Source organism: Solanum verrucosum, unplaced genomic scaffold (assembly GCF_900185275.1).
Source record: "Solanum verrucosum unplaced genomic scaffold, falcon-dt-bn FXZP01000067.1, whole genome shotgun sequence".
Classification (NCBI taxonomy): Eukaryota; Viridiplantae; Streptophyta; class Magnoliopsida; order Solanales; family Solanaceae; genus Solanum; species Solanum verrucosum.
The window spans coordinates 1,009,491-1,024,896 of record NW_026020175.1 but is presented as its reverse complement, the minus strand read 5'-3'; the positions used below and the strand labels follow the sequence as shown (position 1 = coordinate 1,024,896).

Sequence of the window (15,406 nt, the reverse complement as noted above, 5' to 3'; positions counted from 1 at the left end):
TGTGTAATTACAGTGTGGCATCCAAACATGACATGTGTAATTACACTGTGGCAACCAAACAAGTCAGTGTAATTACTAGACTGTGTAATTACTAGATTGGTAATTACTACCCTAGTAATTACACCAATTCCAATTACCAGGTGGTTTTCCAAACAGACCCTTTGAGTTTTCTTTTCATTTGTATTAATTAGTATGGAATACACATGCATTGTATGTGTCCAAGAACTAGTAAATATAAAAGCTGAGAACTGAAAGTAACACAAATATGTATGTTCAAGACTAGCAGAAATATGGTCTTACATAATATCGACATTTGGAGGAGGATCAAGAATCCCTGAAATATCTGAGAGTAAATTACGTTGAAGGTTCCTGCACAAAGGAGATCAACTGGATCAGCCGAGAAATCTGAGGTGTTAACATATGAGGGCCACTTCTAGTCAAACATGGCATGGTTTAGTAAGAGGAAAGTATACGTGCTATAATACCTCTAGCAAAACAAAACACCAGACACATTATCCCTTGTTGTACTTTAACTGTATAGAGATGGAAAAACCTTGTTGCCAATAGACACTTTATTCCATATCTGTACTTATTACTTCTTTGTCTATCCAAAACTACTTGTACACTGAATAGCTATCAAACTGAAATTGACACATAAATTTTGGTTGATTCTCTACAAAAAGCTTTTATCTATACCTTATGGTTAACAACTTTATATAGCCAATCGATTGTGGGGCAGTATACAGCACAAAAATGAAAAATAAAGTACTGTTAAGAGGAAACTGAACAAATGATACTCTTACAATATAAGTTTTGCATCTGGGGAAAATGTCTTATTCTCCCAAATGGTAGTTGGCACAAAACCACTTAACCTATTATTGTTGAGTGACCTACAAGAAAAATAATTTTAGGAAAGGAAGTGTCAATACTGCAGCTATTATAGTATCGAAATGAAATTTGAAATAACCTGAGGATCAAGAAACAAAGATTGAACAAATGAAGCTCCTTACAGCCTTTGCAGATTTGGAAGGGCAGAAAAGTTCAAAGGAATAGAACCATTAAGTATGTTTCCTGACAGAATGCTGCAATCATCATCAAAGTAGTTACTTCACTATCGAGAGTCTGATATTACCAAGACTGAGTTACTCAAACATCAAAAAGAAAAGAGTTTATGTTAAGGCAGTAATTCCATTAGACCACCTACCCACAAATACTGATAGAGAGTGGGGGAGGGGGAGGAGAGAAGAAGAAGAAGGGAGTGAGATTAAAAGTTGGCTGTATTAACCAGTAAAAATTTAAGCAGTTTAATATTTTACCAGAATCTTACATGGTAGTGATATTATCAGACAGCTTATTGGAAGGTATATTTCCCGTGAGTTGGTTTCTGCTAAGGTCCCTGACATGAGAAATTGGCATCAGATGCATTGTCATTGGTTGTAAATTTAACTGTCTATCTTTCAAGTTTTCAAAGCAAATTGAATGGCAGACGAGTTCAACTTCATCTGGTACTATTAAGCAAAATTTAGCAGCTATCAACATTATAAGAGGTCATAACAACAAGAACATAAGCTTCAAAATGTGGTTTAATTGGACAGAGGAATTTCTCAATGAAGTATGCTTACAAGTACAGAAGGCCTGGTATTGTGCTCAGGTCAGGAACTGTTCCTTGCAAGTTGCAGTTCCTAAGACTCCTGCAGGTTTGATGAAATAATATGCAGAATATTAATTAAAGAATGGTGAATATAATCATAGAATGACCACAATAAGCTTCATAATATAGTAAATTAGTATTGAGTTCCTCCGTCAGTCTTAGATTGTTACTCCATGTTATGTCAAAAGGTCACTGCCAAAGAATGAAAATACTGCTGTAGCCTCTCATTTATTGTGAGGAAGGGGGTGGGAAACCCTTATTGGGAGTACATTGATGTAATATGGAGAAAACTTTTTGTTTATCCTCTTTTGTAATTCTAGCGCCTGAAAAGGTCACATCACAAGGGAGAATATATTTATTTCTGACTGTTCACTGGGGACTTGTTTTCTGATCAAAGTTTGGGATAAATACGGTCTTTAACCTTGAGTGATGGCAAACATCTCCTTAAGAATTCTATATTCTTGCTTGGTGAAAATGGGCATGTATATCATCAGACAGGAAAGAGGACATAAACCAACAAAACCCGAGATATTAGTAACTTACAACTTCACGAGTTTGGACATATTGCTGTAAGAAGCCGGAACCACAGAGCCTTCAAAGTTATTGTTGTCAAGTTGACTGCAAAAGTTGATATTGTGAGGGGGGAAGGAGGTGTTGGGGTTTGTTTATTAACGCTGAAATGACATTAAATTGTTGAGAATCTAGACAAATTGAAACAGCAAAAGCTTAAGATTTCAAAGGCAGGTAATACAGCATCTTTAAGCTCGGCATCCGTGCAAGCTCTGGTGGAAGGTGACCTGATAAGTTGTTGTTGTCCAGAAGGCTGAAATAATGCACATCCAAGTAAATCCAAACATGAAACTTACTAGTATTTATATATTGTTGGATAAGGTGATTCTTACAAGTGTCGAAGAGGTAAAACAGACAGCTCTGGAGGAATTTGACCGCTTATAGAATTGTTATTCATATGGCTGCATCCAGAACAAGAATGATCAGTACAGAAACTAAACATCTCCATGCCACCACAAACAGTACAGTATCTTTGGATTCTATGGAGAACTCACAAATGTGCAACTTTTGGCAAGTTTGCAAACGATTTTGGTATTGGTCCTGATATATCATTTGAATCCAACTGAAAGTTAACCAAGTTAGGAAGATAACCAAGCTCTTCTGGTAAAGAACCTGATATATGATTTCCACTCAAAAGCCTGCAAAAACAGAAGAATGGTAGTTGGACTGGAGTTTCTCGTAAATGTGAAAAATCCATATATGCAGACAATATGCAAGTTGTTTATTAGATATCTCCAGCTAAAACAATCTGTAAGCAATAGTACTGATTGTCAACAGTGAGGTATATGCATATTCGGGCTTCAATTGAAGCAGGGATTCAAAAATGTTGATTGAGGCTTATATGGAGAACTGAAATTCCAATATATGTATATGTGACTTCTCATGATAAAGGTAAGACTTCTAGCTGGCATAATAGCCATATGAGAGCTTCATTTCTCAATCAAGACAACATAAATGGAATATCAGTCAATCCTTGTAGCTGTCGCTAGTGTTATGTATGATATTTAGAACTTCCATCAGATGAGTTCAAGTAGTTAGTATACTTAGTTCTGTAGATATTATACCAGAAACTCCTGACAGTAAATTAAACATGAACTCCATGTTGAATATTGTTGTTTGGAGATGACGGGCACAATTGATTTCTCACAACTTGAATTTTATTATATCAAAGTAAGAACCCGCTTCGGTCTTACAATCTTGATCACACTCGTTGCTTGCTTCAGCAACACTCTTTACTTGAGCACTCACTCTTGTTTGCTCTCTTACTTTCTTACTTGGTTTGTTACTTTGTTTCTTGCTTGGTTGCTTTCTTGGTTGCATACAACTCAAACGGACCACCTCTATTTATAGGAGGAGATGGAAGAATCTAGAGAGATACACACTACTCTTCTAGAATATTCCTAATTATCTTTTTCTAGAACTATTCTTTCTAGAACATTTCTAGACTATTCTTTCTAGAATACTCATTCTAGAGATCTTCCTTCAATTCTCTACACCTCTGGAATATTCTAGATTTTTCTTGATTTATTTTAAGTAATTAATTAAGTCGGTGATGAATTCTTAACACTCCCCCTCAACACCAACTTAATTTTTTCTTTGCGTCTGTTATGAGCGATTCCTGAAACTTTGCAAGCATCATGTTGTCCATACCTTTTGAGGATCTCCACCTTCGTCGAATTATTTCGATCCCTACTCTTTGAAGCTTCTTCAAAGGTAGGTGCCTCTTTGATGTTAACCACCTCGGTTAATGCTGCATCTATGTACTTAGTATTTGGACACTTCAGTCGTGTAGACCTCCTCAATTGTGATTGTGACTCTTCTTGGACTTCTTCTTGCAACTCATTTGGTGTTTCACAAGCTCCAGTTTGCCATAAGCTTTTCTTTTCCTTTTGTGGAGATACCTCTTGGTTAGATTATATCTTGTTCCCTTGTTCTACTTCATTGAGCTTATTTGAAGCTTTTGTTCAAGAGCTATTGAGTCTGGTAGGGAAACTTCTTTGGACCACCAAGATGACGCTTCGTCAAATACCATATTTCTTGACACATATGTCCGATTTGTGGTAGGGTCACAACACTTCCATCCTTTTCTTTGTTCGTCGTATCCAACAAAGATGCAACGAACAACTTTCTTATCAAACTTGCTGCGGTGATGATCTGGCACGAACACATAGCGCACACAACCAAAAACTTGAAAGTTGCTTACGGTAGGAATCATCTCTTTAAGTTTCTCAAATGGTGAGATGAATCTCAATCTTGCTTGCGGCAACCTGTTGGTGCTATGGACAACAATTTTCATGCATTCTGCCTAAAACCTTGTTGGTTCATTTATACTATGCAGCATACTTCTGCATATCTCTGCCAAATGTCTATTTTTTCTTTCAGCCACTCCATTTTGTTGTGGCGTATTCGGACAAGTTAGTTGTCATCTTATCAACTTCTCTTTAAGATAGTCATTGAACTCTCGTGACGTGTATTCTCCCCCATTGTCCGTACGGAGACATTTGATTTTTCTTCCAATATCATTCTCCACAGTATATTGGAACTCTTTAAACTTCTCAAATACTTCATATTTCTCTTTTAAGAAGTAAATCCATACGTACCTTGAGAAGTCATCAATAAATGTTACCATGTAACGGTAACCGATGATGGAGGACTGCTTCACTGGTCCAAACACGTCTGAGTGTACTAGCTCCAATGGCTCATTCGCTTGATACTTTGATTCTCCATAGGGAAGTTGATGTGCTTTCCCATATTGACATCCAAGACATATAGTGTCTCCTCTTATCTCAAGCTTGGGAAGACCTTTTAAGTTTGATTGTTGCATCATGATTTTTAGTTTGCTAATAGCTCACGTGCCCAAGACGTGCATGCCATAGATTAGCTGTTTTATTACTCCGCATTTTCTCAACATAAGTTGTCTCTGCTGACATGACGTAGATTGATTCTAATCTTCTCCCTTTCATGATTGGTGTGCTTGTAACTTTTAAGTTTCGATATACTTTTACGTCATTTGGTCCAAACAAGACATAGTTACTAGAATTTGTTAGTTGCGATACAGATAATAAGTTCTTCTTCATATCTGGAACATGGTAGACATTTTGAAGTTCCATTTGTCTTGAGTTGTGATGAGGCACAAACACCGTCTTGCCAATATGAGTTATTAGCATTTTAAAATTATTTGCAGTCACCACAACTCGACTGCCTTTATATTCACTCATGTTAATGAGCTTTTTCTCATCACCAGTCATGTGATTGGAGCATCCTGAATCAACGATCCAATCATGTTCATAATCGACCAATTTCTCACTCACAGTTGCAAGTGCAATCTCCTATTCTTTGTTAGAGTGACAGGTGGCAACCTCCTCTTGTTGATTAGTTTCTTCAACTATATAAGAGGTCTCGAAATCCCAAACTTCGACTTCATCTTTCTTATTTTGAGTAGAAGTAGCTACATTACCTTTAGCTTTCTTGTACCAACAATATCTCGCATAGTGTCCTTTCTTTCCACAATTGTAGCACTTTTGCATTTGCCGGTTGTTGAAGCCTTTCGCCTGCTTGTTTTGTCGTTGAGTTCTTTGATGTTGATTCTCTTGGTCTCCCCCTAGCCGTGAGCTTCTCTCCGCTTCTCTTTTTTGATAGGCTTGCCTTTTGCTGAAGAGCACCTTATCTTCGTCTTTTATAGTAAGACTTGATAATGGCTTCTCCAAATCTTCTTCATTTGCCAACAGATTTTCCAACTCAGATAAAGTTGGTTCTGTGGCCCACCCTCGTGTGGCTGTAATTATGCCTTTGTACTCCGACCTTAGACCATGAACAATAATTCTCCTCATTCTTGTCTCTGTGATAGCATTCTTTGGATCTAATTTTGATATTTCATCAGATAAAGATTTTACCTTTGAGAAGTATTGACTAATTGTCATATTCCGTTGAGAGATCGACAAAAGCTCATTTTCATGCCTCTGTAATCTCGCATCATTCTTCTTTGTAAAAATCATCGCCAAGGTGTCCCAAGCTTCTTTGGGTGTCTTGACATTCTTAATCCGTTGTAGGAACTCATCCTCGATGGTTACAGTGAGAGCATACATGGCCTTTCCAGCTTTGACCTTCCAGCTTTTTGCTGATTCAACATCTGTTGGTGGTGTTGTGTCTGATCCACCAATGATATCCCATAATTCTTGGCCAAGAAAGTAATATTGCATTTTCGTGCTCCATGATCCATAGTTGCTTGCGTTGAGCTTCTCAACGCTATTGAGAATGCTTGCAAAATCTATCATTAATTAGTGCCTCGCGATTTGTAGCCTCCGACGGTAGCTTGTAAGATCTCCTTTGAGTTACTACCTCGCTCTTATTCATCAGGCTCTGATACCACTTGTTGAATATTGTTGTTTGGAGACGATGGACACAATTGATTTCTCACAACTTGAATTTTATTATATCAAAGTAAGAATTCGCTTCGGTCTTACAATCTTGATCACACTTGTTGCTTGCTTCAGCAACACTCTTTACTTGAGCACTCACTCTTGTTTGCTCTCTTACTTTCTTACTTGGTTTGTTACTTTGTTTCTTGCTTGGTTGCTTTCTTGGTTGTGTACAACTCAAATGGACCACCTCTATTTATAGGAGGTGATGGAAGAATCTAGAGAGATACATACTACTCTATTCTAGAATATTCCTAACTATCTTTTTCTAGAACTATTCTTTCTAGAATACTCATTCTAGAGATCTTCCTTCAATTCTTTACACCTCCGGAATATTCTAGATTTTTCTTGATTTATCTTAAGTAAATAATTAAGTTGGTGATGAATTCTTAACACTCCAAACCATCACTTCATCTTTCAAGATTACATAGCAGACAGGACCTGAAGTGGCTGAGAATCATCACTATTTGTCTTACATGGAACAAAAACTATGTACTATCACTTCGTTCTGCCTTCTACAAATTGATTAGCAATTGAATGACATTGAAAGGTTCTATTTTGACTGCCAAAAATTAGAAGTCTCTCCTTCTATTTTTCACAAATGCAGAGTATTCCCTCCTTCAACTTATATGACACTCTTCCCATGTTACCACGTCACATAATGTTTGATAACATTCCATTGTTTTTTCTACTAAACAACTCTCTCTGTTTCAATTTATGTGTCTTACTTTCCGTTTAGTCTATTTAAAAAAGAATGTCACTTTCTATATTTAGAAAATCTTTAAATCAAAGATCTTATATGGCATATTTAAGACCACAAGATCAAAGCGCATTTTGTTACATAACACGCATTTTTAGTTTAAGATCACAAGATTCAGAAGTCTTCTTTGCTTTTTAAAACCTTGTGCCAAGTCAAACTAAGACACAGAGATTGAAATGGAGGGAGAAACTTTTTTATAACCTTTATCAAACTAACCTTTTTAACCACTATTTTAATATATCTTCAATTAACAGTTTTAACACTGTCATTTTATGTTTCTGTATTTTTTTTATTCATTTCCTGATCACTTATAACAAAATTCACTGCAATAGAAAGTAAGCGAAAATGAGTTTATGAAAGGCCATAGGTTTGTCCAAACTATTGATTCTTTTCAGGTCATCATCTAAAAAAAAAGGGTTCTGTTAACAATGATTAGAGTGAAATTGAGCACTGAAGAGGGACATACAGTAGGGTTAGAGCAGTGATGCTGCCTATCTCCTTAGGTATGTTGCCGCTAATGTTGTTCCACATGAAATTCCTTGAAAAAAAATATGAAATCATAATCACCAAAAATTAGAGCTGAATAAATATTGTAAAGATATGACATTTTAGCGTAACTCAACTCCAAAATTAGCTCATAAGAAAAGGATTGATTAAGTTCATATGAGCAGACCACTAGTCTATCCCAACCAATGTGGGACTTTAACCCATTCTAACACTCCCCTTCACGTCCAGGCCCAACAGGAGCATGGATCAGAAGCCCAAATGGAAATGGACTTGGCTCTGATACCATGTAAAGAATAAAAATATGACATTTGAGTCTAACTCAACCCAAAAACTAACTCATGAGGGAAAATATTGTCCAGGTCCATAAAAGTGGACCACATGTCTATCCCCAACCAATGTGAAACTTAAACTCACTCTAACAAATACCAAATGAGTGTTATAGGGACTCACAAAATTTCCATATGTTTAAGTTGGCCAAGCTCAGGAGCTAGCGTACCAGATAGGGACAAATTCATCAGACGCCTGCAAGTCCACAAAATTTTTTGTAAGCTACAAGATAAACTAAAACTCAATCGGTAAGAGATCGAAAGGGAAACCCAGTAGGGTTACGTACAATTCTTGAACATGCTGATACCCTTCCGTTTGGTTTTGAATGCAGCGCACAAAAAACCAATGAGTGCATGGGTCTTTCTCCTTCACCCAATGCCTCAAATAGCCCAGTGAATCTTCGAGTCTCCCATGAATGGCCTCTAGCGCCCTCACTGAACATTCCGACAGTAATTAATTACTACTACTACACAATTTGTTGCATCAATTAGGTCACACTCTCACAAATGCGATTTCAGCAAAAACACAATAAGCATAGAAGTTATATCCTCTGTTTTAAAATTTGACTAATTTATACCTCTGTGTTACATAATTATCATCTTTTTTCGAAAAAAATCATTTTAAATATTTTTATTTTTTAAATAAAAGTCACAATCATTAAGCTCAAAGAACGAATATCCACTTCCTAAAATTCCGTTTGAAAAGTCACCATCTAATTGGAATGAGTGTAATTATTAGGGTAATTATCACTTAGTAATTATACAATCTAATATTAATTAGGTTGACATGTTTGTTTGTCATTGTATAATTAAATGTATTGTTTGTAAATTAACAACTCCCTCTATAACCGCTCTTTCCGTTCATTTTTATTTGTCATGTTGCGTTTTTCGAAAGTCAATTTGACTAGTTTTTAAAATTTAAATTAAATTACATTAATTCTATTTTTTTTAAAAAATAGATATTCAAAAACTATACGAAAATTACTACAAATTGCAATTTTTTTACATATCAATATGATGAAAATATACATAGTAAAATGTTTGTCAAAGTTCTTATAGTTTGACTCTAAAAAAAGAAAACCGACAATTAAAAATGAACAAATGGAGTAATTACTTATCAAATTTTTCTTTTTTTACTTGTCCATTTTGACAAATCAAAAAAAAGATAAATTTTTTTTTGACTATTGTACCATCAATTAATTAATTCTGAAAAGGATATAATTTCTTGAAAATCTTAAATTCTTAATTCATCTACTTCATAATTACTAGGGATAAATGGTAAATTCATTGTGTCAATTATTGTTTTCTTAATAGATATGTCAATTTAAAAATGGACAAGTACTTAGGGACGGATGAAATATTAAAGTGCATGAGTAGTACTTAGTTTCTTCATTGAAATAGTTGAACGGATAACATCTTAATGATAATAAATAAGAATTTGTTATATATCTTAATTATTTAAATTTATTCGAAATTATTAAGGTCTCATTTATTTACAACTAATGTATGATATCTTAATCATTTTGATTTCAGTCATTAAATTATTTATCTTTAATATCTCAATCTTAAATATTCATTTAGATTAGCTAATAAGTGTCTTTTTTCTTTTCATTTCTTAAAAAAAAACGGTTACAACCACTTACTAGATTTGAATAGATGTGATGATTAAGATATGTAATCAAATTTAAATATTATTAAAATATTTGTTCAAAAAAATCAATAACCAATTTCATCCATTTATAGTTATTTCCATCTCCCATCATTATTAACTATCCCGTCGCATTCCACCAGTATTATCAATTATCCCACACTGCCCACTAGGGAAATTCTAGTTGATAGTACCCGCTTCTTAAATAATTCTCATTTTGCTAGTCTAAGTGGTTATTTGATAGAGTGTATTAGAAAAAAATAATGTACGCATTAGCTTTGTATAGTACTAATACCTTGTTTGATATTATTTTCCAACTTATGTATAACTAAGTCAATCATTAGTTATATAATCTATTGTGTATTAAGGTGTGTATTACTAATACCATGGATTCTTAGGTATTAGTAATGCAATGGTTTTAATTAGGGTGTTCACGGATCGGTTTGGATCGATTATTGGTCAAAATCAAAACCAAACCAACATAATCAGTTTTTAAATTCTCAAAACCAATTATTATATACATTTATCGGTTTTGGTTCGATTTGGTTATTAACCATACACAATATTCACCATTTGGCCTAGACGGAAGAGACAATGACAATTCTAATCCCACCAAAAATTGTCATAGACACACATATACATGAAAACAATAAGATAGTTCTCGTTTTGAACATTTTTGCTTTCATAAATAGATTAAAAATAAATTTTGATGAAAACACATATAAGATCTTTAAAATTGTTTACATAAATAATATATTATGTATGTATAATGATAGAGAAAAAACATATAGTCACCATTGAAGTTGTACTGAATTTTCAAAAAGACACCTTAACTCTGTAACTATCATATTACCCCACTAAACAATTTTGAACATATATTATTGTATCATTTTTCGATCAACCCCAAATTTTAAGAAGAAAGTGTGTTCACACACCAATCATTACATGACACGTGTTAATTTAATTAAAAATGTAATTTTTTCTCATTTTAAGTTTTTCTTTTATCTTTTTTTTTCTTTATTTCTCTCTCTTACTTTTTGATTTATTTTAATTTTGATTTCATCTTAAATTACACTTCCTCTTCCACCCCCCCCCCCCCCCCCCCACTTTCAAGTGATCCATCCCTCCATTTTTTTTTTCTTCACCTCCTACCCCCACATCAAGTTGAACCACTCTCCCATTTTTTTTTCTTTTCTTTTTCTTCTTCTTCTCCAATCAAATTCTTTATTTCAGTGATTTTTTATAAAAAGGAATTAATACTATTTTTTAGACTTCATTGAATTATTGATAACAAAACTAATTATTTTTCTAAGAAAATTTAAAATTTTGAAGGTATCATCAATTACTCCTTTTCATATAACTTCAAAATTAGAAATGATAATTTTAAAAGAATCAATGAATTCCCCGAAAAATGAAAGAACTTAATTGAAATCAAATAAAAAAAAACTATATGATACTTTCTAATCATCTTGCAATCTAATTGGTTTATCAAATTATTCGAAATGTAAGAAAATATTTAGATAAAATTTTAAAATTAAAAAGAGTAAAACTAATAGTAGTAAAAAAAGAAAGGTGAAGTGTTGGTAAAAATTGTGACATTGAAAGTGAGAAGCTTCAATAGAGATGGTAATAAATTTTTGAAGAAGAAAGTAGAAAGAAAGAGAAAAAATAAAAAGGAAAAAAGTTAAAATAATAAGAAAACAAGAAAATATATTTTATAACAAAATATTTGTAAAAATAAAATTATATTAGTTATTTATAATATTTGTACAAGATTGTTTAGTGGGATAATAGGACGCTAGCATAGTTAAAGTGTCTTTTTTGAAAATTCGGGACAAGTTCATGTGTCACTTTATGTCTTTTCTCATAATGATAAAATATATGTATATAATTTGTCGGTTCGTTTATTTCTTCGGTTTTCTCAAACAAAGCCAAATACTATCAGTATTTTAAAATATAAAACTAAATCAAATCAAATCCAAATAAAATCGATTTATTTAATCGATTTGGTTTGATTTTTCAGTTTGGATCGATTTTTATCCAAATTGTGAATACCCCTAGTTTTAATGCATGCAATATAATGGTTAAAGACACAGTTGTCCCTTATAACTATTTTTTACATCTTTTTCATTATCATTGTGAATGGTATCTTTGTAAATAAAACTTTATATGCGATGCATGTTATTTTTAATGCACCAAATCAAACAAAAAATAAAAATAATCTATCTATAATTAATGCAAATATTACTAATATAAGCATTACTAATATACTTTATTTAGCTTTATTTTTATATACTATACCAAACGAAACTTTACAAATATCATTAACTAGCTTGACACAAGAGGAGGAAATAATTAAATTACCTTCTTTTGGATCAGTGATCATTTCTTGTCCATAAGCAGAGAAACATGTTGAAAGAGTCACAACCAGTAATATTATTGCCTTCTCTCTTCTGCCTCTTTCCATCTTGAAATATTTTTAAGCAAAAAAAAAAATAGGTTAGTTTTTAGAGATGGATTAAAGTAAGTTAAAAGGATTTCGAATTCTCCTTTTAGTTATAGGGTTTTCTTGATAAACTTTAGTTATAAGATTTGCCATTTGATATTTATATACTACATTTAAGGATTACAAATATAGAATCTAATTAGGAAAAGGCTATTACATTTATCCGAATCCATGCACAATATCTTGTACAAAATTTAATTTCCAAAAGTAAATTATTGAATCACTTACCAGAAACCTTAAAGAGATTGAGGAAAATAGTAGAATGTTTGCATAATTGGTAGGAAAATAGTAGTACCATTTTAAACTTAGGTGAGAGTTGATCATAATGAGTTCAAGTTCTTTACTAGAGTTGATTTTCCATATGATCATTCAAATTATACTTATTATTTCAAAAAGTATTGTTATAATCTTCTTCTATAAAGATATTGAAATTAAAAATAGTACAATTTTTTTTTTTTTATGTAATGTCGTAATCTTCTTGTAAACTGATAATGTTAATTTCAAGAAAATATAAGAAAATCAACACAAGGTTTAATTATAACCCTTTTTTGTTATTTTTCATTCTTGTTATTATCTTTCATTCATTCCTTTTATCTTCCTTCATAGAGAATTTTTGGATTTCAGAAAAGATAAAGGAAGATGAGAGTAATTGTGAAAGTATCACTTTTAAAATACTCACAGCAGAAAATATATTTTTTGATTTTTTTGATGTATTTTATAAAACTTAAAACTATTTTAAACAAAATCACATGAAATCACCATACCTCAAAGTGAAAGAGAAGTAGCTATTGATTTCAACTCTGATTTAGACCTTTTTTTTTCTTTTTTAAAATCCTTAATCAGACCCATTATAAAAATATATTCCAACATGAAAAAATATATAAAAAACAATAGAAATGTTATACAAAAATATTTCTATTATTTTTGTATAATATAATCCAAATTGGTATTCTCTCTCACACATATATATACTGATTTAAATTTTACTAAAGTTTCATGAAAAAATTAAAAAGATAATAATTAACATTTGCACGAACACAAACACTTTAATTTGTGTGAGAAAAGAGCTAGAGAATTATTATAATATATGTCAACAATATCATCTTCAGATTAAGGAAAAATTCACCTACAACAAAAATTTGAAGATATCTCCCAAATAAAATAACTTAAATCTGATAAACGAATTCATGCACAATTAACCTGCAAAAAAAAAAAAACAAATCTAAAATCAATAAAATAGGAAATAAAAACAGAAAAGAGTAATAACAATTGATATTACAATTTTAAGTATTTCTAATTGGGAAAGGTCTCAGATACATATCTAAAACACAAAAGTAACCTAAAATCAAGAAAATAAGAAAGAGCAGACTAAACTGGAATTTGGAGGAAAAAAAAAACAGAATAGATAAAGGAAAAATGGGGAAATTTATTGAAGGAATCAAGTATTTGTGTGGACTTCATGCTATGACTCTTCATTATCAATTTATTACGATCAATTATTGCCTTCAAAATCAGATGACTATACGCATTAAATGACCATAGAATTATTGAAAATATTTATAAATTCGACGTGAATTATTAATGTAACACCTTAGAAATTTTTTCGAACTGAGACTCGAATCATCCTTTGTTGTGAGTAAGATTTTACCGGGAATTTAAAATTTCTTAAGTGTAAGGTCTCTAGATATAGCACCTTGAGTTCCAAAAAGAATTAAAGAGAGTTCATTCAAGTCATTCCTAGGTTCTTCTAAATTTTGGGTCAACTTAAAATGACCATAACCTTCAGTAAAGGATGAGTTATGTGGCCCATAAGATATTCAATGAAAGGTATTCGAATTATCTTTCCAACGCCACCAAGTTTGCTAAATTTCAAGATCGTATGAGGGAGATATGCATGTTTGAAGTCAGACTGTCCAATTAAGGAAAGTTACCCGAAAATATGACGGGTATTTTGGTTTTTTCCCTACCCAATCAGATTTAAGCGTTTTTAGTAAGGTTTAAGAAGTCTAAACTGATTAGAATTAGTTTCATTCATCCCAAAAGTGTTTAGGGATTTAGAGATAAGATTCAAGAGGAGAAAAAGTTCAAAGTTTCAAGCGTTAGTTCAAGAAATTCAAGTTTTTCGCCAAGAACCTAGTTCTTTGAGGTATGTAAGCTTTCATAGTGTTGAGTTCGTTCAACCACACACCAATCATGATTTATTTAGCGTAATTTCGTTCTTGAAATTTAAGGATTTAAATTCTTGAACTTTCCTTATCGATTAGGTTTTTATGTAAGATTCTACTTGGGTCAAATTCAAACGATCATATCTCTTAGAATATAAAGAGCAAAGGTATTTGAATCTACTTTCCAATGCCACCAATTTCGCGTCAATCCAATTTCTGAGTAAAAAGTTATGACTATTTTAGTAGCCTATACAATGCTGTTACGAATTAGCCAACGGGAAATTGTTGTTTTTGTTATTTTACCTCCAAGAAAACCCTTAACGAATTTCTTGACTAATAAAAGGCTAAAAACAATCAGATTTTCATCTTTTAGTCCATCATTTTCTTCTCTCTCAAACCCTAGGGCAAAACCCTAAGGAAAAATCAAAGTAGAAGACTCCATTCAAGATTCTTTCAATCTTTTTCAAGATTCTTCTTCAAGGTAAGTTTTTCTCCAAGAATTCCATTATTTCCAACTCAAGTTCCTCCATACAATTATGAATCACTAATGAAAATCATAAATCTTGGCCATAGAGATTTCAAGAATATGAAGAAAGGTTTTTTTGTTGTTTACGTTCAAGTTAGGGTATCAAGGCTTCTAATCAAGTTAAAAGAGTAATTTAGGATATTTTTCCTAGATTTGAGTATTCTTGAGATAAGTTGATTTTGAGTTCTTGAGTTCATATTTCTTTTAAAAATTCTATTCCTAATTATTGAGTTTTGAGAAAGTAAGTATGAGAATGAGAAGAGTCGTATACATGAGTTTCATATTGTTATGTAGACCCTCGAGTCGAGTCGTTCATGCCCATAAATTCC

At 32.4% G+C, this 15,406-nt stretch overlaps 1 protein-coding gene across 4 annotated transcripts in view; it reads right to left on the bottom strand.

The window, feature by feature from the left end:
- The window catches only part of LOC125828873 (probable LRR receptor-like serine/threonine-protein kinase At1g06840), a 28,417-nt gene extending 14,663 nt beyond the window's left edge, over positions 1–13,754 (bottom strand). Inside the window, exons 1-14 of one of the 4 annotated variants that reach the window (XM_049508192.1) lie at positions 13,726–13,754; positions 12,245–12,347; positions 8,520–8,667; positions 8,357–8,428; positions 7,866–7,937; positions 2,716–2,859; positions 2,554–2,622; positions 2,403–2,474; positions 2,195–2,269; positions 1,623–1,691; positions 1,328–1,396; positions 1,011–1,082; positions 804–890; positions 301–369 (exon numbers count right to left, since the gene is read on the bottom strand). In XM_049508192.1, coding sequence (XP_049364149.1) covers positions 301–369; positions 804–890; positions 1,011–1,082; positions 1,328–1,396; positions 1,623–1,691; positions 2,195–2,269; positions 2,403–2,474; positions 2,554–2,622; positions 2,716–2,859; positions 7,866–7,937; positions 8,357–8,428; positions 8,520–8,667; positions 12,245–12,347 — 1,121 coding nt within the window. In that variant the 5' untranslated portion in view covers positions 13,726–13,754. Of the gene's footprint in view, positions 1–300; positions 370–803; positions 891–1,010; positions 1,083–1,327; positions 1,397–1,622; positions 1,692–2,194; positions 2,270–2,402; positions 2,475–2,553; positions 2,623–2,715; positions 2,860–7,865; positions 7,938–8,356; positions 8,429–8,519; positions 8,668–12,244; positions 12,348–13,512; positions 13,588–13,725 lie in introns of those variants that run through there. The other 3 variants (XM_049508190.1, XM_049508189.1, XM_049508193.1) reach the window with 3 other exon arrangements.
- Between the last annotated feature and the right edge of the window lie 1,652 nt (positions 13,755–15,406).